Raw genomic sequence first — 21,938 nt, 5'->3', positions numbered from 1 at the left:
ACATCTCTAAGTGAGATTGAGTGATTGTACAAAGTTGAAAGGGTGTAGAAAGGGGCTTCGGGTTTGTGAGTGTGTTTTCTATGTGAAAACCTGTTTGTATACAAGTGGTGATAGTTTGTGTAACTACTGCAAGATCAATAAGAGACCAGAAGCTCTCACCGGAGCAACGAGGACGTAGGTCATCTTGGCCGAACCTCGATAAGTTGTGTTGTGTTTGTTTTGTTCTGATTTTCTAACATTATCTGATGCAAATCAATCTCTAGAGGATATGGGCCGTGAATATTTTATGGAATTATATTGGAGATCATTTTTTCAAGAAGTGGAAGAAGATGAGTTTGGTGATATAAATTATTGTACAATGCATGATATCATGCATGATCTTGCACTACAAGTAGGTGGAGTAAAGTGTGCTATGTTAACATCACATGTAAAAGATATTGACAGAAGAGCTCGTCATTTGTCATTCAATTTCTCCTTAAAATCATCCCAACAGATTCCAATTTCTCTTTCTCAAACAGCAAATAGTATTCGAACAGTTCTTTTACCTAGCCAAAAATGGGAAGGAAATGTATTGAGAGAAGGTTTGCAGATATGTGATGTAATTTTTTCAAATTTCAAGTTCTTACGTGCTTTGGATCTGCATGACTTTGGAATAACGACATTGTCAAATTCCATTGGAAAATTGAGGCATCTGAGATATCTCGATCTTTCTCATACAAAAATCAAGGCATTACCTAATTCCATTATGAAGTTACAGAACTTGCAGACTCTGAAGCTGTCCTGGTTGCGTGACTTCAAAGAACTTCCAAGAGATACGAAAAAATTAATAAACCTCAGGCACCTTGAGTTTCGTGGGTTGAGGGATTTGAATCATATGCCAAGCGGACTGAGACAGTTGACTAATCTTCAAACATTATCATATTTTGTATTGAGTAAAGGGACAAAGTTGAGGCATGGTTGTGGTGATCATGTTGCTGAGCTAAAGGAACTAATGCCTTTAAATAGCTTGAGAAATCTCTGCATTTTAAATTTGAGACATGCAATAACAGATGGTACGGCAGGAAATTTGAAGGATAAACAGTATCTTCAATCCTTAACGTTATCTTGGTTTTCTTCAGATGCTAGAAAAGATCTTGAAACTGCCATGGAAAGTACTAGCAGTGACGCATATGGAATGACATTGGAGAGCTTCCAGCCACTCCCAAATCTAAAAAGCTTGAGTTTAGAAGGTTATGGGGGTGAGAGGTTGTCAAGTTGGGTTCCCTCTCTTAAATAGCTTGTAAGCTTTTCCTTATCAAACTGTATCCAATGCCAAACTCTGCCACCATTGGATCAGTTCCCTTCTCTCAAGGAACTTCATTTGTATGACATGCCTCTTATAGAATATATTTCAGATGACTCCTTCTCTCCATCAAATGCGGCATCATTGATGCCATCCTTGGAAACTCTCCATCTTTTAGATCTGTCTAATCTTAAAGGATGGTGGAGGGATACTGTGACAGATGGTACTTCTGAAAGTACAACAATGCCATCATCATTCATGTTCCTTTACTTTCCTCGTCTTTCTTTTTCAAGAATTTTTGGTTGCCCCAAACGGAAGTTCTTGCCCTTCTCCCCATCTATCACATACCTAGCACTGGAAAGTTCAATTTGGATGCCATTCCATCGAACAATGATGAGAATTTCAACACCTCAAACACAAAATCATAACAGAGGGAACATCATCATCATCATTGACTTCTTCTTCTTCTTCTTCATCTTCTTCTACACAATTTATCACATCCTCTTTTTCTCATTTGTTATCGACTTTGAAGGTTCTGAGGCTTCGTAATATCGAAGATGATCTACATTATCTGCCCAACTGGTTTAAAAGCCTTACATCTCTAAGGAGCCTGATCTTTGATGGGTGCTCAAAGTTAAAGCATCTGTCCCCCATCATTCAACATCTAATCTCACTTCGAGATTTGTATATTGCTGGATGCAACGAGCTTGACATGTCCAATGCTGAAGTGATTTCATGGAAAGCCTGTAAAAGCCTTGTGTCTCTCTCATTCAACGATCTTCCACGACTGGAGACTCCTCCTGAAGGGCTTCAATACTTTACCACCTTACGGGATCTTGGATTTTTGGAGTGTAAGAATTTGAAGGCCATACCAGAGTGGTTTAGCAACTTCACATCACTTACAGAGTTTAGATTATACGTTTGCCCCAACTTGACATCATTGCCTGAAGGAATATGCAGCATCACCTCTTTACAAAAATTGAGGATTAGTGGATGTCCCATCTTATTGCAGAGATGTGAGAGGGAAAAAGGAGAGGATTGGCCTAAAATTGCTCACATCCCTCATTTGTATTTGGAGCCCCTTGATAACTCGGAATCCTCTTCTGTCTCGGGTACATTATATATAACTCAACTACAAAAGCATCCCTACTTTTCATTGTAGTCTTTTTATATACATATATGAATTTTCTAATTAAGCAGGGTCGTCCAAGTGGAAAATCTCTGAGAACTTTCGAGTACCCCAACTGTGCAACAAATAATGAAATAAATATATCACAAGGCAGGTAATTATTTTATATATATATATATATATATGCTGCGTCAATCTTAATATTTATTCCTAATTAATATCCATGCCAATTTGGAGGATTTTATTTATTTATTTATTTATTTTCTCTCGCTTAACATTGCAGCACCACTTGAAGCTTTTTTTGGTAATAGTAACGACTTGAAGCGTGAGAAGAATTTGAGCTAGAAAAACAATAAGAGTATGGCTGTTTTCGCTTTTCCTAATTTTCGAAAAAGAGGAATTTGGGTGAATGCCCCTATCGGGAGGCCATTGAGGATGTATACCCACTCATTTCTGAAACTTTTTATTTTACACTTTCATTTTTTAATAATCCTAAAATACCCTTCGAAATATCAAAAACAAATTATTTTTTTTTCTTTCTTTCACTTCTCACCAGCTCGTCTCTTCTTCTTCCTCACCCTTTCCCCTAAAAACCCCAGATTTGAGTTTTCGAGTTTCCCTCTCATCGGAGCAGAAGCTTTGCTTTCTGCTTGTAGTTTCAAATTTCGCAGATAGACAGAACAAAAAAAATGGCCAAGTGATGGTGCTCCGGTGCCAACCGAATATATCTGGAAAGCCCTGGTTTACAATCATGGGTTTGGCCACCACGGCTATTGTCCTCGAGCCGCTTTGTAGAGCAAGATCCAAGCCATCCCGAAGTAGAGTATCGGTAAAAGATAGAGCCCAGGGGAGAATCCCTGTCGTCGTGTTCAGCCAAAGCCTCCTGGACAAAAAACCTAGCAACCGATCAAGGGGTGATAATGGGAAAAGTAAGAGAAATCTTTCTAATTCGGTATCAGAATAATTTAGCAAGTCTTTTTCCTTTTTAATATCTTAATAGATGCATCTAGTACTTTTTAGTCTAGTTGTAATTTTCTTATGGTTTGTTATTTCTGGTATTACTTTTTCTATCAGTTTTATGTTTCTATGAGCTTGATAAATTCTCTGATCCTGGTTCTTGATTGATTTCAAAATAGACTCGTCCAGCTGTTTTAAGTGCTTTCAAAATGGTAGATTTAATTGGAAATGGTGGCATTGTTTTTGAAGTTTCTCCTGGGGTTTTCCTACAGGTTTATCTATTTTATTTTGAATTTTTCAACTTTCAATTTGTTTCTTGTTATTTTGAGGTTTAATGTTTAAAAAATTGATCCTATTCTCTTAACAAATACTATTGCATGTGCTGTTCAGGTCTTTTATCTTTTTTATTTTTATTTTTTAAAATCGGGATTACTATAAGTTCTACTTTAAGGTGGAGAAGGAGGTGACTCAAATCCACGACATTAAAGGTGTGGGTGTGAGGCATACTATGTGGCATATTTGTAAGATGTAGATAACTTCCTCACCTTGTCTTTACTTGAAAATATTCTCTACCAAATTTTATATGTAACATTTGTCCCTTGGAAGATGTGTTAGGCAGATAGAAGAGGACTATGAAATCCACTTTCATCCCATATATTCTTGTATGTATACTATGCATAGTGAAATACTATAATTTCTATAGAGTGAATTATAGACTGTGTTCTTAAATTGAAGTATGTCAATCCTAGTTTTAAAAGAAATTTTCACTACTTATTATCTGTTCTCTACTTAATTTCAAGGCTTGCTTGTTAATGGTAGACAAGGTTAGGAAATTAACAGAACGAATTTGGATCTGAATATCTACAGAGAGGTAACACTTCATATTTTATTATTCACCTGTTCTCATTGATTCATTTAACTACATGAGATTCTTGTGACTAAAGTATAGGCAATGACCTGAATTTGTTGGATTCTGTATGTAAGCAACTTCCTTGTAATAGGAGCATTCACCCAAATTCCCCTTTTGTTAAGTTTCTATAGCTTTATTATGAGACCACACTACTATAAATCTAGATTGGCATAATGATTTATAGGTGTGTGAGAGAGAGAGAGAGAGAGAGAGAGAGAGAGCTTAATGATATTTGCCCCTTCATTTGCTATCGTTTTTTTCTTCTACCCTTCCAATTTTTGTTAATTGCAAAATACCCTTATATTCAAATTAAATATTTTTACTTTTTTCTTTTTTCTTTTTCTGTTATTTCTTTCTTTTCTTCACACGTTCTCTCCTCTTTCATCATCCTTGTTCAAGAAGACCCCATTGTTGATAAGCTCAGAACCCATCTCCTCCAATGAATCGAAACGTTGTCGGACTGTTCGTCTTCTTCTTCTTTGTCGGAGTTGCGTTTGATAAGCTTTGGACTTCCAGGAAGAAGAAGAACAAATCATGGGTTGATGAAAATCGTCATGAAGCTTGGCCACAGGTGCCCACGAGCTTTTCATTGTTTTTGGAGAAGGATTTGCAGAGGAAAGAGTCGGTGGAATGGGTGAATAGGGTGTTGGGGAAGTTGTGGAAAGTGTATAGAGGTGGGATTGAGAATTGGATAATTGGGTTGAGCCCGTCATTGAAAATTTGAAGAAGCCTGATTATGTTGAGAGGGTGGAAATTAAGCAATTCTCTTTAGGGGATGAGCCGTTGTTTGTTAGAAATGTTGAGAGACGGACTTCTCGTCATGCAAATGACCTGCAGTAAGTTTTAAGTTTTTGCAGCTTGAATTCAAATCCAGTAGCAATTTCTGTTATCAGTTTTTAGCTATTACTTGTTTTCCATTGCCTCTATTATGTTTTCTTTTTGAGAAATTGCTGATTATTAGACCCCTGACTATGTATTTTTCTCTTTTGTGTCTATGTTGGGGAAGTGTGAGACCTGAGAGTTAAGTAATATGCATAGTTTGGAGACAGTAGTCTTTTGTGATATACGAGTGAAACATGGAGCTTTTTCTTTATTTGTATGTCAAACTATGGTTTTCATTAGATGTTATCAGTAATTTAACATTGGCTGTGAAGGGAGAATGAATAAATTTATATTTTTCTGGCCGTCTAGATTAATATTTGTTGAAGGTTGACCATCTACTCATTGTATTGATTGAAATTGGGGTTTTTTTGCTGTTTTGGGAATTTGAGCATCCTTTAGCAAATTAGTTTATGATATTGGATTTTGGTTCTATACAATTCATAGAGAGCAAGGGATATTACTGGGTATGAGCTATTGCCGCAATTGTTAGATTTGAACATTTATACTTCTTTATGGATACTCTAGGTATTTAATTATTTTCTTTGAAACTTGTATGCTAAATATTGTATCTAACTGTAGGTATTTCGTTTGATTTCATCTAGATATCAAATCGGTCACCGTTATAGTGGAGGTGTCCCATATGCTTTTAATGCTGTCACTAAAGTTTGGCATTATACCAATTGTGGTGCTAGTTGGTGTTCGAGATTTTGACATTGATGGTGAACTTTAGGTCAAATTGGGATTGATACCAACAGAGCCTTTTGTAGGAACTGTAATATTCTCTAGTTTTTATTCATAAAACACTTGTATATTTTTCTCTTGCTAATTCACATTTAGTTTTTAGTTTTTCTATATGATTCTCATGTTAAGATGAAATGTAAGGATTCAATTTCATTATTAAATTCTCCATATTGTTTAAGATGTGGAAAAGCAAGAAATAAGAAGGATGAGAATTTAAATGGATGGCAATTGAGTTCTCAAATATTGGCTTTCTAGTTTGGGGCCATTTGAACTTGTTTGAATGATATGCATTGAAATTTAGTTAGTTTTAGATTGGAGACTATTCCCATCTTGAAAGCTTTTTCCAGTCTCTTTTAAAATGCGGCTCCATGGCAGTATGTCCAAAAGAAAGTAGTCAAGAGGGAATTAATTATGCAGTTGTGGAAAATATTTAAATAAATAGATATGAAAGTGTCAAATAAATGGAATAATCTTCTATTTCTCATCTACTCTCATTTCTCATTAACTATAGAATAAAGTGGAAAATATTTGTCCATCGTCGTAAAAGAATCACCACAATTCCATCCGACAACTTCAATCGTGTGTGTTTCCACTAAGAATATGCTAAATCTAGCTTTATTAATAATAACTGTTGACAAAGTAAGAGAACAAATGACATTAACAAGTGAAAACATTGAATTTGTAGTTGCTGGAAAAATTACCATAGATTTCATTGGTAATTATCGAAACCCCTATGCTAATCACATTTTATCAATTTTTTAGTCCCCACAAGTCCCCTAATGTGTGTTAAATGCAACAACATGCAAAATATACATTCTTCAATAATCCTAAGGAGAAAAAACCCCAAAAGTTCTGAAAAAATTCTCAAATTGGTACAAAAATTTGATTATCGTAGGGCCTTCGATAATTACCAATGAAACTTACGATAATCAATTTGTCCTTGCTTGAAAAATTACTGTAGGTTTCATCGGTAATTACCGAAACCCCTATAGTAATCACATTTTATCAATTTTTTGGCCCTCACAAGACCCTTAATGTGTGTTAAATGTAACATGCAAGATATATATTCTTCAATGATCCTAAAGAGAAAAAACCCCAAAATTTCCGAAAAAGTTCTCAAGTTGGCATAAAAATTTGATTACCGTAGGGCCTTTAGTAATTGCCGATGAAACCTACGATAATCAATTTGTAATTGCTGAAAAAATTACCGTAGGTTTCATCTGTAATTACCGAAACCCCTATGGTTATCACATTTTACTAATTTTTTGGCCCCCACAAGTTTCCAAATGTGTGCTAAATGCAACAACATGCAAAATATATATTTTTCAATAATTGTAAGGAATAAAAACCCCAAAAGTTCTGAAAAAATTCTCAAATTGGTACAAAAATTTGATTACCATAGGGCTTTCAGTAATTACCAATGAAACCTACGGTAATCAATTTGTAATTGCTTAAAAAATTACCGTAGGTTTCATCTGTAATTACCGAAACCCTTATGGTTATCACATTTTACCAATTTTTTGGCCCCTACAAGTCCCCTAATGGGTGTTAAATGCAACAACATGCAAAATATACATTTTTCAATGATCCTAAAGAAAAAATACCTCAAAAGTTCAGAAAAAGTTCTCAAATTGGCAAAAAAAATTTATTACCGTCGGGCTTTCGATAATTACCGATGCAACCAACGATAATCAATTTGCCTATGTTTGAGAAATTACCGTAGGTTTCATCGGTAATTACCGAAACTCCTGTGGTAATCATATTTTACTAATTTGATTACTATAGGGCCTTCGATAATTATCGATACAACCTATGGTAATGTTATGTGATTTTTTTGGAACAAATATTGGAGAATCCATTCTGTGATCATGGTTTTGATAGTGGCTATGAATCTTTCTTAGCCTAAGCTGTTTTCCTCCAAATTCATCGTTTTTTTCTTGTAGTTGATGGAAAAGTTGTATCCAAATCTTCAAGTTCTTTGCTTTTATTGAGTTGGGTATCTACCCATTGCTCCAACCAATACCTCCATCTTCCATTTACTTTGTTTCTTTCTGTTTCTGCTGATTTTTGGAAAAAAAAATTTTCATAGGTAGCTGAAGCTATTTTTATAGAGGAAATTATGTAAAGACTATAGAAGAACTCGAACTTACCCGGTGGCTATACCAGTATTCTTTGATCCTTTCTCTCTTGATCAAAGCCTCTTTCTTGCTTAGAAATGATGAAAAGAAGGCTGTCATCCCATCTTCTTTGACTGTTCGTGTCCACCTAGAAAATTTTGATCAAATTTGGCAACTTTAATTAATGTATCTACGTCTCTAATAAAAACAATTGTTTACACTAACAAGGGACCAAGTGTTGTATTGGCCAACCTACCCTTAATATCCGATCTCTCAAATTTTGCAAGTGATTGTTTTCGTCACAGTGATAAGTACCATCATTGGTTTGGAATCTCTTTGCACAGACCTGGGATTGAATATTTCTTATGGACTGCAGGCTTTGAGGGTAGTAATTGCTTGTCGTCTCACAGCTCAGCCACGAATAATAGCTTGAAGCCTCACTATTCCTTTCAATGCCCTCAAAGCCTTTTTAGCCTACAGTACACATTCACATTATATATATATATATTTTTATCAAAAGCTTGTATTGAATAAGGAATTTTGAAGTAAAAATGAGAGAGATAATAATCTGTATGTGATTAATAATTAACTTATTAACCTATAATTCTTTACTTCTTATTTGTAAGCATCATGATATTGTGTTAATAATTAAGCATTGTCATGCTAACTCATTGCATTATGCCAAACAATATTGACTCTTTAGATTTTCCAAAATCATTCGTGCAATCCCAGTTGAAAAAAGTTCATCACTAATTGATAAAAAAAAGCAAATAATAATAATAAATAAATAAAGAGGAACAGCTTGAACAAACTTACTAGGTAACCCCTGAAGGCAGTTTGGATTTTGATAGCAGCAGATTCTTGGATTTGCTTATCATATTGGCATGTTTAAGGAGCAACCTCGGTTGGAGTTGTTTCGGTGTCCAATTCTTGTTTTGTGTGTTCCTTAGCGTCATAGGTGGAGTGAGGAGTGGCTGTGAGTCGGACAACCTCAGCAGCAGCAACATGTGCTATTGCCACAGCAGCAACAGCAGTGGCAATGGTGACATTAAAAGCATGGTTGCTCTGTTCTTCTCCTGCCTCACTTGCTGTCTTCTCTTTCAATGCTGATGGTGGTGTAGTCAGAGAAGCTAATCTTTTTATCTTTATCCTGCCGAATACCCATTTCCTTCTCTTCTCCTTATGAGAAACCAGTTGTATAATTCATAAAACAAAAATATAATAATAAAAAATATAGTTTCAATTTATGAACAATGGAACCTAAAGATGATAGTGAGGAAAATAGTACAACTAGTGGAATGCTTACCTTTTCTTGTCTTGATTGTGCATCCCAAATGAAGAACCTCTTTATCAAAATATTAAAACAATTATCTCAGCCGTTCAAGGGTGTTGAGATGAGATGAAGTTTTGTTTTTTTTATTTTTCTTTGTATTTTTGTTTAAGGGTGCTGAGATGAAGCTCCTTTTGTTTTTTCCACAGCAAATTTTATTTTTTTTGTATTTTTGGGTATTCTTGTAAAAACAATTACCTGATGTACTTTGTTTTTTTTTTTTTTTTCTTAAAAAGTGGATTTTTGTTCTTTGTTTGTTTAAACAAACATAAAAAGACCTAAGTTTTTTTTTTTTTTCAAAATCAATATGGAATGGGATGGATGGATATCTAAGTCATTTTTTATTATTTTAAGATTAAAATGGGCATTGAAAGATAGAAAAAAAATAATAGCAAATAAAGAGTCAGATATCATTAAACTCGTCCCAAAAAAGATATTAGGCCAAATTTTTCGTTTTTTTTAAATGGTGATTTGGATTTTAATTGGGGAGTCAAGAACGGTGACACCAAAAAAAACATGCCAACTCATTATCGCTAAGGCCGAATCTAACTTTTTTACCAAAAAAAAGGCCGAATCTAACTTTTTCATTATTTTATTTAGTTATTTATTACTATTATTATTTGCTTAAAGTGCATATGTAAGTCAATATATTATTCAAGTGTTTGACTAGTTGACTCTACAACGCTCGCCTGACTATTGTGACGGCTGAGACAAAAATCTTTTCTTAGTTAAGCAGTATATAATATACGGTATAAAATGAATACAATCACATCATTCAACTGTGTAGTATAGAAATTCTTTCCAAAGAAAAGAAAAAGAGAGTGAAGAAAAGAAAAACTGTGGAGCGTGGAAATGATTGACGTACAATAACAAATTAAATAACTTTTTTTCACTTCCATAACAAAGATAAACATATATATTTTACTGAACCAATTTGTAAGCATCTCACATTTTTCTTGACATTTGAACCAAAGAAGAAATAATTTCATAACTAATCCCAATCAGAGACACACGTGAAGGCTATTCCTCTTTCTCATCACTCGCTTGGTTAAGAAAAGGGTAGTCGGTGTAGCCAACAACAGGATCTTTGGCGTAGAACGTCTGTCTGTTATACTTGTTCAATGGAGCATTGAGTTTAAATCGCAACACCAAATCTGGGTTTGAGATGAACAGACGACCATAAGATATCAAATCCGCTTCATCGTCTGCTAATGATTTTAGTCCAAGCTCCCGAGTATACCCACCACTAGCCATGAATGTTCCATCATATGCATTCCTCAAAGTCTTTATAAACTTTGCTTCTTCCTCTTCATTGCCATTTTCTTTGGTACCCGCAGCTGTGAACCTTGGCTGTGTCACATGCAGATAAGCGAGCTTTGAGCCAAACTTCTGTTGGAGCTTGTTAAGCCTCTCAATCACTGCCAAACCCAGGCCCAGTGGATCTGAGTCAGTAGCATCATTGTGATCAATTGCTGGTGAAATTCTGACACTAACTCTTTCAGGACCGATTGCAGAGACTACGGCTTCCACCACTTGGATCAAGAATCTACACCGGTTCTCAATTGATCCTCCATACTCATCTACCCGATCATTGATTCCGTCTTTCAAGAACTGGTCGATGAGGTAGCCATGTGCGGCATGGATTTCAACTCCATCAAAACCTACACATTATATCATCATCATTCATCCACTATATCTTTATAATTCTGTTCCAAAGAAATAAACGGACGAATTGGGGTACAAGAACTAGTATTAAAAAAATATAAAACTGCTGCCATATTAATCACAGGTCATAAAGTGTCACAAGTTGACCTGGCCTCAGAAAAGGAAAAAAAATTATTTTCAATTTATCACAAACTGTCACATCTGTATCTGTTGTGAGTTTTTCACATGCAACTCGTGGGGAAAATAAAACAATGTGTTTTCTGCCACATGGGGCACAACTTTGACTGCATGTATCTAGGAGCCTGACCACAACAACTTTGACTACATATATAATAGGAGCCGAACACATGCTCACGGCTATTGTCTTGTGGATTTCACCAAAAAAGAATAAAAAGCAATGGGGGCTAATGAAAGGTAATATAATATTATATTTGACTGATTCATCATACATCTAAATATTTTTTAACCAGGGGCAATCGATATTTTATGATTTTGAGTGCAAACACACACACATAGAAAATTATAAATATGTATATGTTAATTTACTAGAGCTGAATTTGAGGGAATTTTTTTAAAAAAATAGTTGATGGGAGTAATTAATTACCAGCTTGGATGGAATTTATGGCAGCCTTACGATAATGATCAACTACTTGTGGTATTTCATTAGTTTGCAGTGCTCGAGGCTTTGAGAATTTAGCAATGGATCCATCTGGTAGGAAGGCATCCCACTTGTCCGAAAGGGGTTTGTTTGTGGACGATATAGGAGAATCCCCATTCGGTTGGAAAACTGTCCACCGATAGTCAAATTAAAAAATGATAACAACTTTGAAATTTCAAAGAAAGCCAAAGTTTTAAAAAAAAAAAAAAAAAAGAATGTAAAACTAACTAGTATATCTGGCAAATTAGGTACCATTATGAGATGCACGGCCAACGTGCCAAAGCTGACAAAAAAAGATGCTGCCTTTGGCATGAACAGCATCTACCACCTTCTTCCATGCCTCTACCTGTTCATCCGTGTAGATCCCAGGAACGTTTGGAAACCTGCTTCAATCAATTAGAGATTTGCACTTCATATTATTTTCCATTAATTAAATAAATATATATATATATATATAATATAATCACCTTCATCATAAGGAAATTAAATAATAATATTGCTTTGTTTGATTGATTGCCCACTAAAACCAATCAATTGGAAAAAGGGATTAATAATCAGCTAGAGCCTATTACCAAAAAAAAAAAAAAAAGAAAAAAAAGAGAGTTAATTTGTGAAAATACCCGGCAGCGGTGTTTGAAGGAGAAGTGCCTTCGGTGATTAGAAATCCTCCATGGGTAGCCCTCTGGGAGTAGTACAAAGCGTGAGCATCAAAAGGAATCTCATTCACTGCTCTGCATCTTGTCATTGGAGCAAGCACCACCCTGATGATATCCCAAATTAACTTATTAAGTACTCCACTCTCACATCGGGAGAGGAAAAAAACATTAAAAAAAAAGAAAAAAAAAAAAAAGTGAGATGAGAGTGAGTGACTAGCCTGTGGGAGAGATTAAATTTGCCCATCTGGTAAGGAGTAAACAAAGTAGGGGTCCCTGCTTGTACGAGTGCTTCCGGCGCCATTGATACCAGTTTTTGTGATCTTAGAATGTTTGTAACGAGAAAAAAATGTTAATATATTGTTGTATATAGGGTTATAAGATTTGAAAATAAAAACGAATCGATGAAGGACAATGGGGAAATGGGAGGAGCAATAAATAAGCAAAAGGCAGAGATCAGCAGAGGAAATGAGGAATACGAACGGGCCGGGGGGGCGGGTGGGGTGGTGGTGTGGGTGTCTATTTAACGTAATGAATTTGGTCTTAGAAAATTTACTAAAATGGAATTGTGACTTTTTCTCTTCTTCTATGACTTTTTTTTGGTCATCCAATACGTTTTCTGACTGCCAAGTTGCAAACCTCCTTCTTTCTTATTTAAATGAGATCTTCTGACGTAAGCTCTGATGATTGAACAACTGCTCTGGTCCAGAAGTTTCCCAACGGAGGACAAAGAGGGGATGGCGTGGTGATCACTCGGTGACGTCCTCGCTGATGGTCGGCAGATGGAGCCCATTCCAAAATGTTTTCCGGGTGGGTTTCACATTTCAATTTAACCCCCCTTGCAAAATTTATTAGGTTCACGTTCAGAAATTTAAATTTTTTATTTTTATTTGTTTTTTTAGGCTTGGTAGCAGCCCAATTTTTTTTAAAAAAAAAAGAGAAAAAATGATTTTTTTTTTAATCAAATAGAAAACGAGTTTCAGAAATTAATTATGATGAACATGTTCATGTAACTAGAAACTACTGTATAATGTGTTTGAATTTTTAGATCAAACTTATATATAATAAATAAATAAGAAAATCAATTTCCTTTTGATGTACTAATGTATGCATGCATGTATTAATGTAAGGAAAAATGTTTTTCACAACCATTGAATGATTTGTTCTTTTTAACATGATTTAAAGGCTAATAATAAAGTATCTAATGTTAAAAACATTAGTATAAAAACATTAATACATATATGCATAAAATAGTTTTTTTAAAGTCTTTTAATAAAAACGAAGCAGATAGCTCTAGTAGTAGAGTATTCTTATTTATGCTTATAAAAGCATAAATTGCATAAATTGTTATAGAAAAAGATGATTTTAAATAATTTATAAATTAGGTGAATTATTAAAAAAGAAATCTTTTAATGAAAATTTACCCAAAAAAAGTCTTTTAATGAAAAATTAGCATTATTAAGAAAAGCTTAACAAGATAGTCCTCTTACTTCAACATAATACGCTAAAAAATATCCAATCAGTTTGTTTTTTTTTTTCTTTTTTTGGCATGGTATAAACAATTTTTTTAGTTTCTTTTTTGGGATGAATTTTTTTATTTGGTTTTTTCAGTTTGATTTTTTTAAATAGATTTTTAAATAAAGTAAATGACATAAATATTTTTTAGAAAGAAACTAGATATATTGATAAACGGATCAAATAAAGAAATTGATTTTTTTTTTCCACAAAAGTAAAGAAATTGATGTGCTAATAAATAACCGACCAAATTTAGAATTTAAATATATTAAATTTTAAAAATGATATAAATGAAAAATCAGGATGAAATGCTGCAACATTATTGGTTGACTTTGACGTGTGGTAGGGCGGTCCCACCCATGAATTTCTCTTTTTTATGGGTCTGTTTGGGCTGTTAAATTATTCATGTGTCTGACTAATTGACATTATGACCATGCTAATTAAACCATTATGTCAGGTGAGGGGAAACCCAACCGGCGAGGAGACAAAATATATACATAAAACATGGACATAAAAAACAAAAACAAAAATGGACAAAAAATAGACTATGTATAACGAATACATTCACATAATATAATTGTGATAAGGAAATAAATTGGCGTAATAACAAATTACATAAAACCTTTTAAAAACAAAACATTAATATATATATATATATATGTATATATTTTTCTGAGTCAGTTTATTAACCTCTATCACATTACACTTTTTACCACAGCATCATAACTAATGCCAAATGAGAGATATACGTGAAATGCTACTCTTCTACTCCATCAGTTGCTTGGTTAAGAAAAGGGTAGTCTGTGTAGCCAACAACAGGATCTTTGCTGTAGAAAGTCTGTCTATCATACTTATTCAATGAAGCATTCTGCTTAAATCGCAAAACCAAGTCTGGGTTTGAGATAAACAGACGACCATAAGAAATCAAATCCGCCTCACCGTTTGCTATTGATTTCTGTCCAGTTTCCCCAGTAAACCCACCACTAGCAATTAATGTTCCATCATATGCGTTCTTCAAAGTCTTGATAAACTTAGCTTCTTCCTCTTCATTGACATTTTCTTTCACCCCAGCACGTGAGTACCTTGGCCGTGTCACATGGAGATAAGCCAGCTTTGAGCCAAACTTGAGTTGGAGCTTGTTAAGCCTCTCAATCACTGCCAAGCCCAAGCCCAGTGGATCTGAGTCAGTAGCATCGTTGACATCATGTGCTGGTGAGATTCTGACACTCACTCTTTCAGCACCGATTGCAGAAACTACGGCTTTCACCACTTGGATTAAGAATCTGCACCGGTTCTCAAGTGATCCTCCATACTCATCTACCCGATCATTGACTCCGTCTTTCAAGAACTGGTCGATGAGGTAGCCATGTGCCCCATGGATTTCAACTCCATCAAAACCTACGCATCATTATCATCATCATCAATTTTATATACTATATTATGAAGTGTTGAACCTGAGGAAATCAAGAAATACATTGTAGGATGTAAAGTAATTACCAGCTCGGATGGAATTCAAGGCGGCTTGACGATAATATTGAACCACTTGTGGTATTTCATAGGTTTGGAGAGCACGGGGCTTTGAGAATTTGTCAATGGATCCATCAGGTAACCAAGCACCAAACTCATCGGAAAGAGGCTTATTCGTGGAGGACATAGGTGAACGGCCATTGGGTTGGTAAACTGTTCATTAATTACAAAATTCAAAGATGATATAACATCTTAATTTCAATCTTCAAATATCTACATACATATATATATATATATATATATAAGGCCAAACAAAAATATGTGAAACTAAACAAAACTTTACTAAGCCACCTAAAAAATAGGTAGAGCCTTTCAGAAACTACGTACCATGTTGAGATGCACGGCCAACGTGCCAAAGCTGACAAAAGAAGATGCTGCCTTTGGCGTGAACGGCATCTACAACCTTCTTCCAAGCCTCCACCTGTTCTTCCGTGTATATCCTTGGAACACGTGGATACCGGAAGCAGTGTTTGATGGAGAAGTGCCTTCGCTGATTAGTAATCCACCTGGGGTAGCCCTCTGGGAGTAGTACAATGCGTGAGCTTCAAAAGGAATCTCATTCACCGCTCTGGATCTCGTCATCGTAGCAAGCACCACCCTGATGAAGAACCCAAATTAACCACGTTTATAATTAACTCCCACATTGGAAAAATAACAAATTAAAAAAACAAAACAAAAAGTGGGTGATTTGAATGCAAATAAGGTGAAAGTGACTAATGATTAACCTGTGGGAGAGATTAAATTTTCCCATCTTGTGAGGAGTAAACAGGTTTGATATCAGTTTTCTGAACTGAGAATGTGTTGAGTGGAAACAAAAACCAAAAGCAAAGCAAAACAAAACAGAACAGCAAAACAGAGAGCAAAACCCGAAGGAAGGAAAGAAAACTGCAGCTGTTGGTTTATTGAATGATTCTCAGCTTTTGTGGCTTCCAGCACAACCAAGGAAAAAACATAACAATATTTATACTAAGACTTAACCCTATCTACATAAAACATCATAAAATTACCCTAAAAGAAGTTTTTAAAACTTGGACCCTAAGTAACCAAGGCCCACAAAATAATAACCCAAAAAATCAAGTTTATATTTCAACACTCCCCCTTAAACTTGATTAGTTATTCCTATTACACTTCTCAATTTAACAAAGACTTCATGCTTGAAAGGCTTGGTAAAAATATCGGCTACTTAATCATGAGTCTTCATATACTCTAGCTGTACATCTCCTTTGATAACGCGTATCAATATGTTTGTTTCAATCATGAAAAACAGGATTCTTGGCAAGGGCTATTGCTGATTCGTTATCCACGTAAATCTTGGTCGGTTCTTCTTGTGGACAGCCCAACCTCCTTAACAAATTTCGAAGCCAAATTGCATGACAAACACAAGAGGTGACAGCTACATACTCCGCTTCACATGTTGAAAGCGTAACAATTTGCTGCTTCTTTGACATCCATGTAAACATCGTATTTCTCAAATAAAACACAAAGTCACTTGTGCTTTTATGATCATCTATATCTCCACCCCAATCACTATCACTATATCCAACAAGCTTGTAATTATCGGAAGTTGAATAATACAAACCAAAACTTATTGTACCTTTTAGATAACGAAGAATCCTTCTTGCTGCCTTCAAGTGAGTTGTTGTTGGATTCTCCATGTATCGACTTATAACTCCTACAACATAGAGAATATCCGGCCTTGTACATGTCAAGTATCTTAAACTTCCAACCAAGCTATTAAAAAATGTTGGATCCACCTTTTCTCCTTCCTCATGCTTTGATAACTTGACTCCACATTCCGTTGGTGTACCATGCATCATCCATTTTAAACTTCTTAAGTACCTCCTTAGCATACCTTTCTTGAGTAATTAATATGCCTTCACCTCCTTGCTTTACTTTAATGCTGAGATAGTAAGTCATGAGCCCAATATCGGTCATCTCAAACTCCCTTGTCATCTCCTCCTTAAACTCGGCAAACATACTTGGATTGCTGCCCGTGAAAATTAAGTCATCTACGTACAAGCACACAATCAATATATCATCTCTTTTAATTTTAATGTAAAGTGCATGCTCATATGGACACTTGATAAAATTCCTTTCTTGGAGATACTTGTCAATTCTAGCATTTCGATGTAAACTTCTTCTTCAAAAACTCCATTTAAGAACGCAGACTTCACATCCATTTGATATATTTTCCACTTGTGTTTATCTGCCAATGAGGTGATTAACCTTACCGTTTCTAGTCGTGCAACAGGTGCAAAAACTTCATCATAGTCTATACCAGCCCTTTGACTATAGCCTTTCGATACCAACCTTGCTTTATACCTTTCAACCTCACCTTTAGCATTCTTCTTGGCTTTATACACCCACTTCACACCAATAGCCTTGGATTTTTGTGGAAGTAAAGCTGGTTCCCAAGTTTTGTTCTTCTTGATTGCTATTATCTCCTCATCCATGGCATTCTTCCAATTTTTGTCTTTCATTGCCTTTTGGAAGTTCACGGGTTCACAATCAGCAAATAAACAAAACAAAGTGAGATCATCCTGGTTTTCGATTACCTCATATACCTCTTGTAAACTCCTAAACCGTGGGGCCCTTTTACTTGAATTTCCGCATTCTTGAAGACCTGCTGTTGGTGAAGCTGGTGGGGTGATCGGCTCCTCTCTTATTAGCTCCATACCTGGCTGTTCTGCTTCTTCCTCTTCAAGATATAGGAGAAAATTGTAGCTTTCATCATGTGATTCCCAATTCCACTCTTCTTCTTCATTAAATATAACATCCCGGCTGATTATTGTTTTCCTACTCTTAGAATTGTAGAGTTTGTACCCTTTGAAGTTTATGTCATAGCCAATGAAGACATACTTCTCACTTTTGTCATTCAATTTGCTTTTTTTCTCATCAGGTACATGTGCATGAGCTATGCTTCCAAACACTCTTAGGTGTGAAATACCGGGCTTCCTTCCACTCCAAGCTTCTTGAGGTGTTTTTCCCCACACACTACTTGTTGGAGATCAGTTAGATAGGTAGACAGCACATGCAACCGCCTCTGTCCAAAACTCCTTCGGCAATCTCTTGCTTTTAAGCATGCTTCTTGCCATATCTAGGATTGTTCTATTCTTCCTTTCTACCACACCGTTCTGTTGGGGGGATCTTGGTACTGTTAAAAACCTTTGAATTCCATGTTCTTCACAATATTTCTGGAATTCATTTGATGTGAACTCTCCTCCTCGATCAGATCTTATAGCTTTAACCAAACAACCACTTTCTTTCTCAACAAGAGCCTTAAACTTCTTAAAATTATCAAATACCTCTAATTTTTCTTTCAAAAAATATACCCACATCTTTCTCGAAAAATCATCAATGAAAAGAAGGAAATAATAACTCTTACCAAGTGAACTAGGCTTCATCAGACCGCACACATCAGCATGTATAAGTTCCAGCGGCTTTCGAGCTTTTGAAGTTGTCTCTTTGGGAAAACTTTTTTAAAATTGCTTTCCAAGTAAGCACCCTTCACAAACTTGATCCGGATTACGAATGCAAGGTAATCCTCTCACCATCTCCCTTTTGGACAGCAACTCTAGACCTCCAAAATTTAAATGCCCAAATCTAAGATGCCAAAGCCAAGACCCATCCTTGTAGCATGCCTTGAGACACTTGGCAGCATCATTTTGAATGTTGAACATGAACATTCTATTTCTTGACATCGGCACCTTGGCTATTAAGTTGCTTGCATTGTCCCTTATACAAAGATGGTTATCTTTTAGATGAATATCATAACCTTTCTCCAAAAGTTGTCCAAGACTCAAGATGTTGCTCTTCATACTCGGCACATAATATACATTTGATATGAACTGGTGCTTTCCGCTCCTTAACCGAATGAGGATGCTGCCTTTTCCTTTTACTGCTACCTTGGATTCATCCCCAAAAGATACATTTCCTTTCACGGATTCATCAAGCTCCACAAACATGCCTCTCCTTCCGCACATGTGATTGCTTGCACTGGTATCCAAGTACCATGTATGGTCTTCACTTCTTTCATTATCTTTGTAAGCCAACAACAAGGTACCATCTTCTTGACTTCTTTCTTCAACATAGTTGGCCTTCTCTTCAACTTTATTGTAGCCAGGGGTTCTACATTTGGAAGCATAATGACTGAGTTTCCCACATTTGTAACACTTTACATGGGACTTATTATCATACCTTGGTGCTGAAAAACCTCTTCCACGGCCTCTTGTTGATCCTCTTCCTCTTTGAAAGTTGCTGTTATGATCATCATCAAACTTCCAGCCCCGTCCAGGTCCTTGCCAGCGGCCACGTCCTCTCATACGGCCTCGTCCTTGTTGGCTTCGATCATTGTGACAGTTGCTGGTTTCCTCTTTAGTTGCATCAATTCGGGTCTTGAACAACTGTTCCACTATTCCTTCCTTCTTCTTTTTCTTTTCTTCATAAGCTTGCAACGAACCCAAGAGCTGCTCCAATGACATAGCTTCCAAATCTTTTGTTTCTTCGATAATGGCAACAATATGATCAAACTTTGAATCTAATGATCTAAGAATTTTCTCCATGATCTTAACATCATCTAATTTTTCACCATTCCTTTTTAATTGATTGGTCACCATCAAAACTCTAGAAAAATAATCAGATATGAGTTCTCCTTCCTTCATATGCAGCGTTTCAAACTCGGCCCTTAAGGTTTGAAGTCGTACCTTCTTGACTGGATCGGCTCCTTTGTAAGAGATTTGAAGCTTCTCCCATGCTTCTTTAGCCGACTTGGCTTCCGAGATCTTCTCAAATGCATCATCATCTAATCCTTGATAGATTAGATAGAGAGCTGTCTTGTCTCTCTTTCTTGAGTCTCTCAAACTATCTCTTTGATTTTGAGATAAACTAACTTCATTCTCTGTTTCGACGTAGCCTTTCTCCACTATCTCCCATACGTCTTGGGTGCCAAGGAGAGCCTTGATCTTGATACTCCAGTTGTCATAGTTATTCTTGTTGAGTGTTGGAACTTGGAAAGGGACCATACCATTATTGGCCTTTTTTTTTTTTTTATCACGGTACTGTTTACGCTATTGTTTACGTCGCTACTGTTCACGAAACTGTTCAACCAAGCTCTGATATCACTTTGTTGAGTGGAAACAAAAACCAGAAGCAAAACAAAACAAAACAAAACAGCAAAACATAGAGCAAAACACGAAGGAAGGAAAGAAAACTGCAACTGCTGGTTTATTGAATGATTCTCAGCTTTTGTGGCTTTCAGCACACCCAATAAAAAAACATAACAATATTTATACTAATACTTAACCCTACCTACATAAAACATCATAAAATTACCCTAAAAGAAGTTTCTAAAACTTGGACTATAAAAAAACTTGGACCCTAAGTAATCAAGGCCCACAAAATAATAACCCAAAAAATCAAGTTTATATTTCAACAGAATATAATGGGAAAATCAATGTATAAATATAATAGGTTTAAGAAGTGAAAAAACAGACAAAAGAAATTGATGAAGGGGAAAATGAGAAGACGGGAGGAGATCAATAAATAGGCAGGGAGGGAATGGGTAAAAACGTAAAAATATGAATATATATTTATATATATATATATATATATGGTGGCTTATTAATCAACGCAATGAATTTGGTCTCGAAAATGAGCAACATGGGATTTTAACTCTCAACCTCCTCCTCCTTCAGAGCTTTTTTTACGTATGCTCTGACGATTGAATTATAACCACTGGAATAGTCCAGAAATTTCCTTGCTGAGAGATGGTGAGTTGCTGACGTCGTTGCTGGTGGTTATAAGATGGAGCCCACATCCAAAATATTTTTCCAACGTGGACATTGTCAACTTTTTAAATTTCTCTTTCTCTTTTCTTTTTGTTTGGATTATCGTTCATCATTTTAAATTTCTCTTTTTTTTTTTTTTTTCTTTTTGTTTGGATTATCGTTCATCATTGGCTACGTTGCGTGCTCTCTTTCTTCTGTGAGAAAATCAATCCTGTTGTTAGCCGATCAAGAAAGAGTTCTGTTTCTAGTTGTAAATCTTTTTGCGAGTTCAGAAATTAATAAATTACTATAGATTTTTCCTTTTTATAAAATTTTTTTATAGTTTAACTGTTTTCGAATATCAAATTATTATATTATATTTTAACAGCCCAAAAGAAAATTTGAAAAAAGAAAGAGAGAAAATGAGTTTCATAATTAAGCATGCACGTTACAAGTTACAACCTTATTTATATTCATTGGCTACAAGTTACAAATAGTGAACGATATTCTTTTGTGTTTCGGTAGGCCAGACACATAGATAACCAAACCGTGAAGTTCGAAGGGGAAAAAATCAGACAAAAACAAAAATATGATTTTGATTTTTTGTTATATGTCTGCTAGTGCAAACTAGCATAAAAATTGCAGACATTCCTCTGTTTCAAGATCAAATAATCATTTTTGACCATTAAAAAAAAAAAAAAAGTCAAATAATCTTTCTATTATTTGAAAAATATAGGAATGCTAGAATTAACAGATTAGAGGAAGGGGATTGGACATTTATTAGTTGCCGCTAGCAAAATTTATAAC

The 21,938-nt window shown here is 35.4% G+C and overlaps 2 protein-coding genes, 1 long non-coding RNA gene and 1 pseudogene across 4 annotated transcripts; 2 read left to right on the top strand and 2 right to left on the bottom strand.

Moving 5' to 3' along the window:
• The first annotated feature begins 268 nt into the window (after window positions 1-268).
• Window positions 269-2,541, top strand: LOC107432162 (putative disease resistance protein RGA1). Its single transcript, XM_060811895.1, has 4 exons — window positions 269-1,238; window positions 1,395-1,495; window positions 1,815-2,394; window positions 2,483-2,541. The coding sequence occupies exons 1-4, from the start codon at window positions 269-271 to the stop codon at window positions 2,539-2,541; spliced, it is 1,710 nt and encodes a 569-aa protein (XP_060667878.1).
• A 9-nt stretch (window positions 2,542-2,550) lies between these two features.
• Window positions 2,551-6,123, top strand: LOC125418563 (uncharacterized). Of its 2 annotated transcripts, XR_009634503.1 has the most exons (4): window positions 2,551-2,565; window positions 2,695-3,340; window positions 3,548-5,114; window positions 5,763-6,123. It is a non-coding gene; the product is annotated as an uncharacterized LOC125418563 (long non-coding RNA). The 2 variants fall into 2 exon arrangements; XR_009634502.1 differs by having other exon boundaries at window positions 2,695-5,114.
• A 1,308-nt stretch (window positions 6,124-7,431) lies between these two features.
• Window positions 7,432-9,876, bottom strand: LOC107432161 (protein IQ-DOMAIN 11-like; annotated as a pseudogene).
• A 328-nt stretch (window positions 9,877-10,204) lies between these two features.
• On the bottom strand, window positions 10,205-12,830 carry LOC107432179 (12-oxophytodienoate reductase 3). The gene is made up of 5 exons (XM_048467914.2): window positions 12,546-12,830; window positions 12,292-12,432; window positions 11,924-12,054; window positions 11,618-11,800; window positions 10,205-11,009 (listed from the first exon to the last, which is right to left on the bottom strand). The coding sequence occupies exons 1-5, from the start codon at window positions 12,626-12,628 to the stop codon at window positions 10,369-10,371; spliced, it is 1,179 nt and encodes a 392-aa protein (XP_048323871.2). The 5' UTR covers window positions 12,629-12,830; the 3' UTR covers window positions 10,205-10,368.
• Window positions 12,831-21,938: the final 9,108 nt, after the last annotated feature.

This window comes from Ziziphus jujuba, chromosome 10 (genome assembly GCF_031755915.1).
Source record: "Ziziphus jujuba cultivar Dongzao chromosome 10, ASM3175591v1".
NCBI lineage: Eukaryota > Viridiplantae > Streptophyta > Magnoliopsida > Rosales > Rhamnaceae > Ziziphus > Ziziphus jujuba.
Note: the sequence above shows the minus strand (reverse complement) of the source record. Positions and strands in the feature narration are given on the sequence as shown.

Coding starts and splice junctions, on each gene's coding strand:
- LOC107432162 (XM_060811895.1), top strand. CDS start 269: ATGGGCCGTGAATATTTTATGGAATTATATTGGAGATCATTTTTTCAA. Junction 1,496..1,814: donor AAGGATGGTGGAGGGATACT/GTGACAGATGGT, acceptor TCGACTTTGAAG/GTTCTGAGGCTTCGTAATAT. Junction 2,395..2,482: donor GGAATCCTCTTCTGTCTCGG/GTACATTATATA, acceptor CTAATTAAGCAG/GGTCGTCCAAGTGGAAAATC.
- LOC107432179 (XM_048467914.2), bottom strand. CDS start 12,628: ATGGCGCCGGAAGCACTCGTACAAGCAGGGACCCCTACTTTGTTTACT. Junction 12,055..12,291: donor CCTTCAAACACCGCTGCCGG/GTATTTTCACAA, acceptor TGATTGAAGCAG/GTTTCCAAACGTTCCTGGGA. Junction 11,010..11,617: donor CATAAATTCCATCCAAGCTG/GTAATTAATTAC, acceptor TATAATGTGTAG/GTTTTGATGGAGTTGAAATC.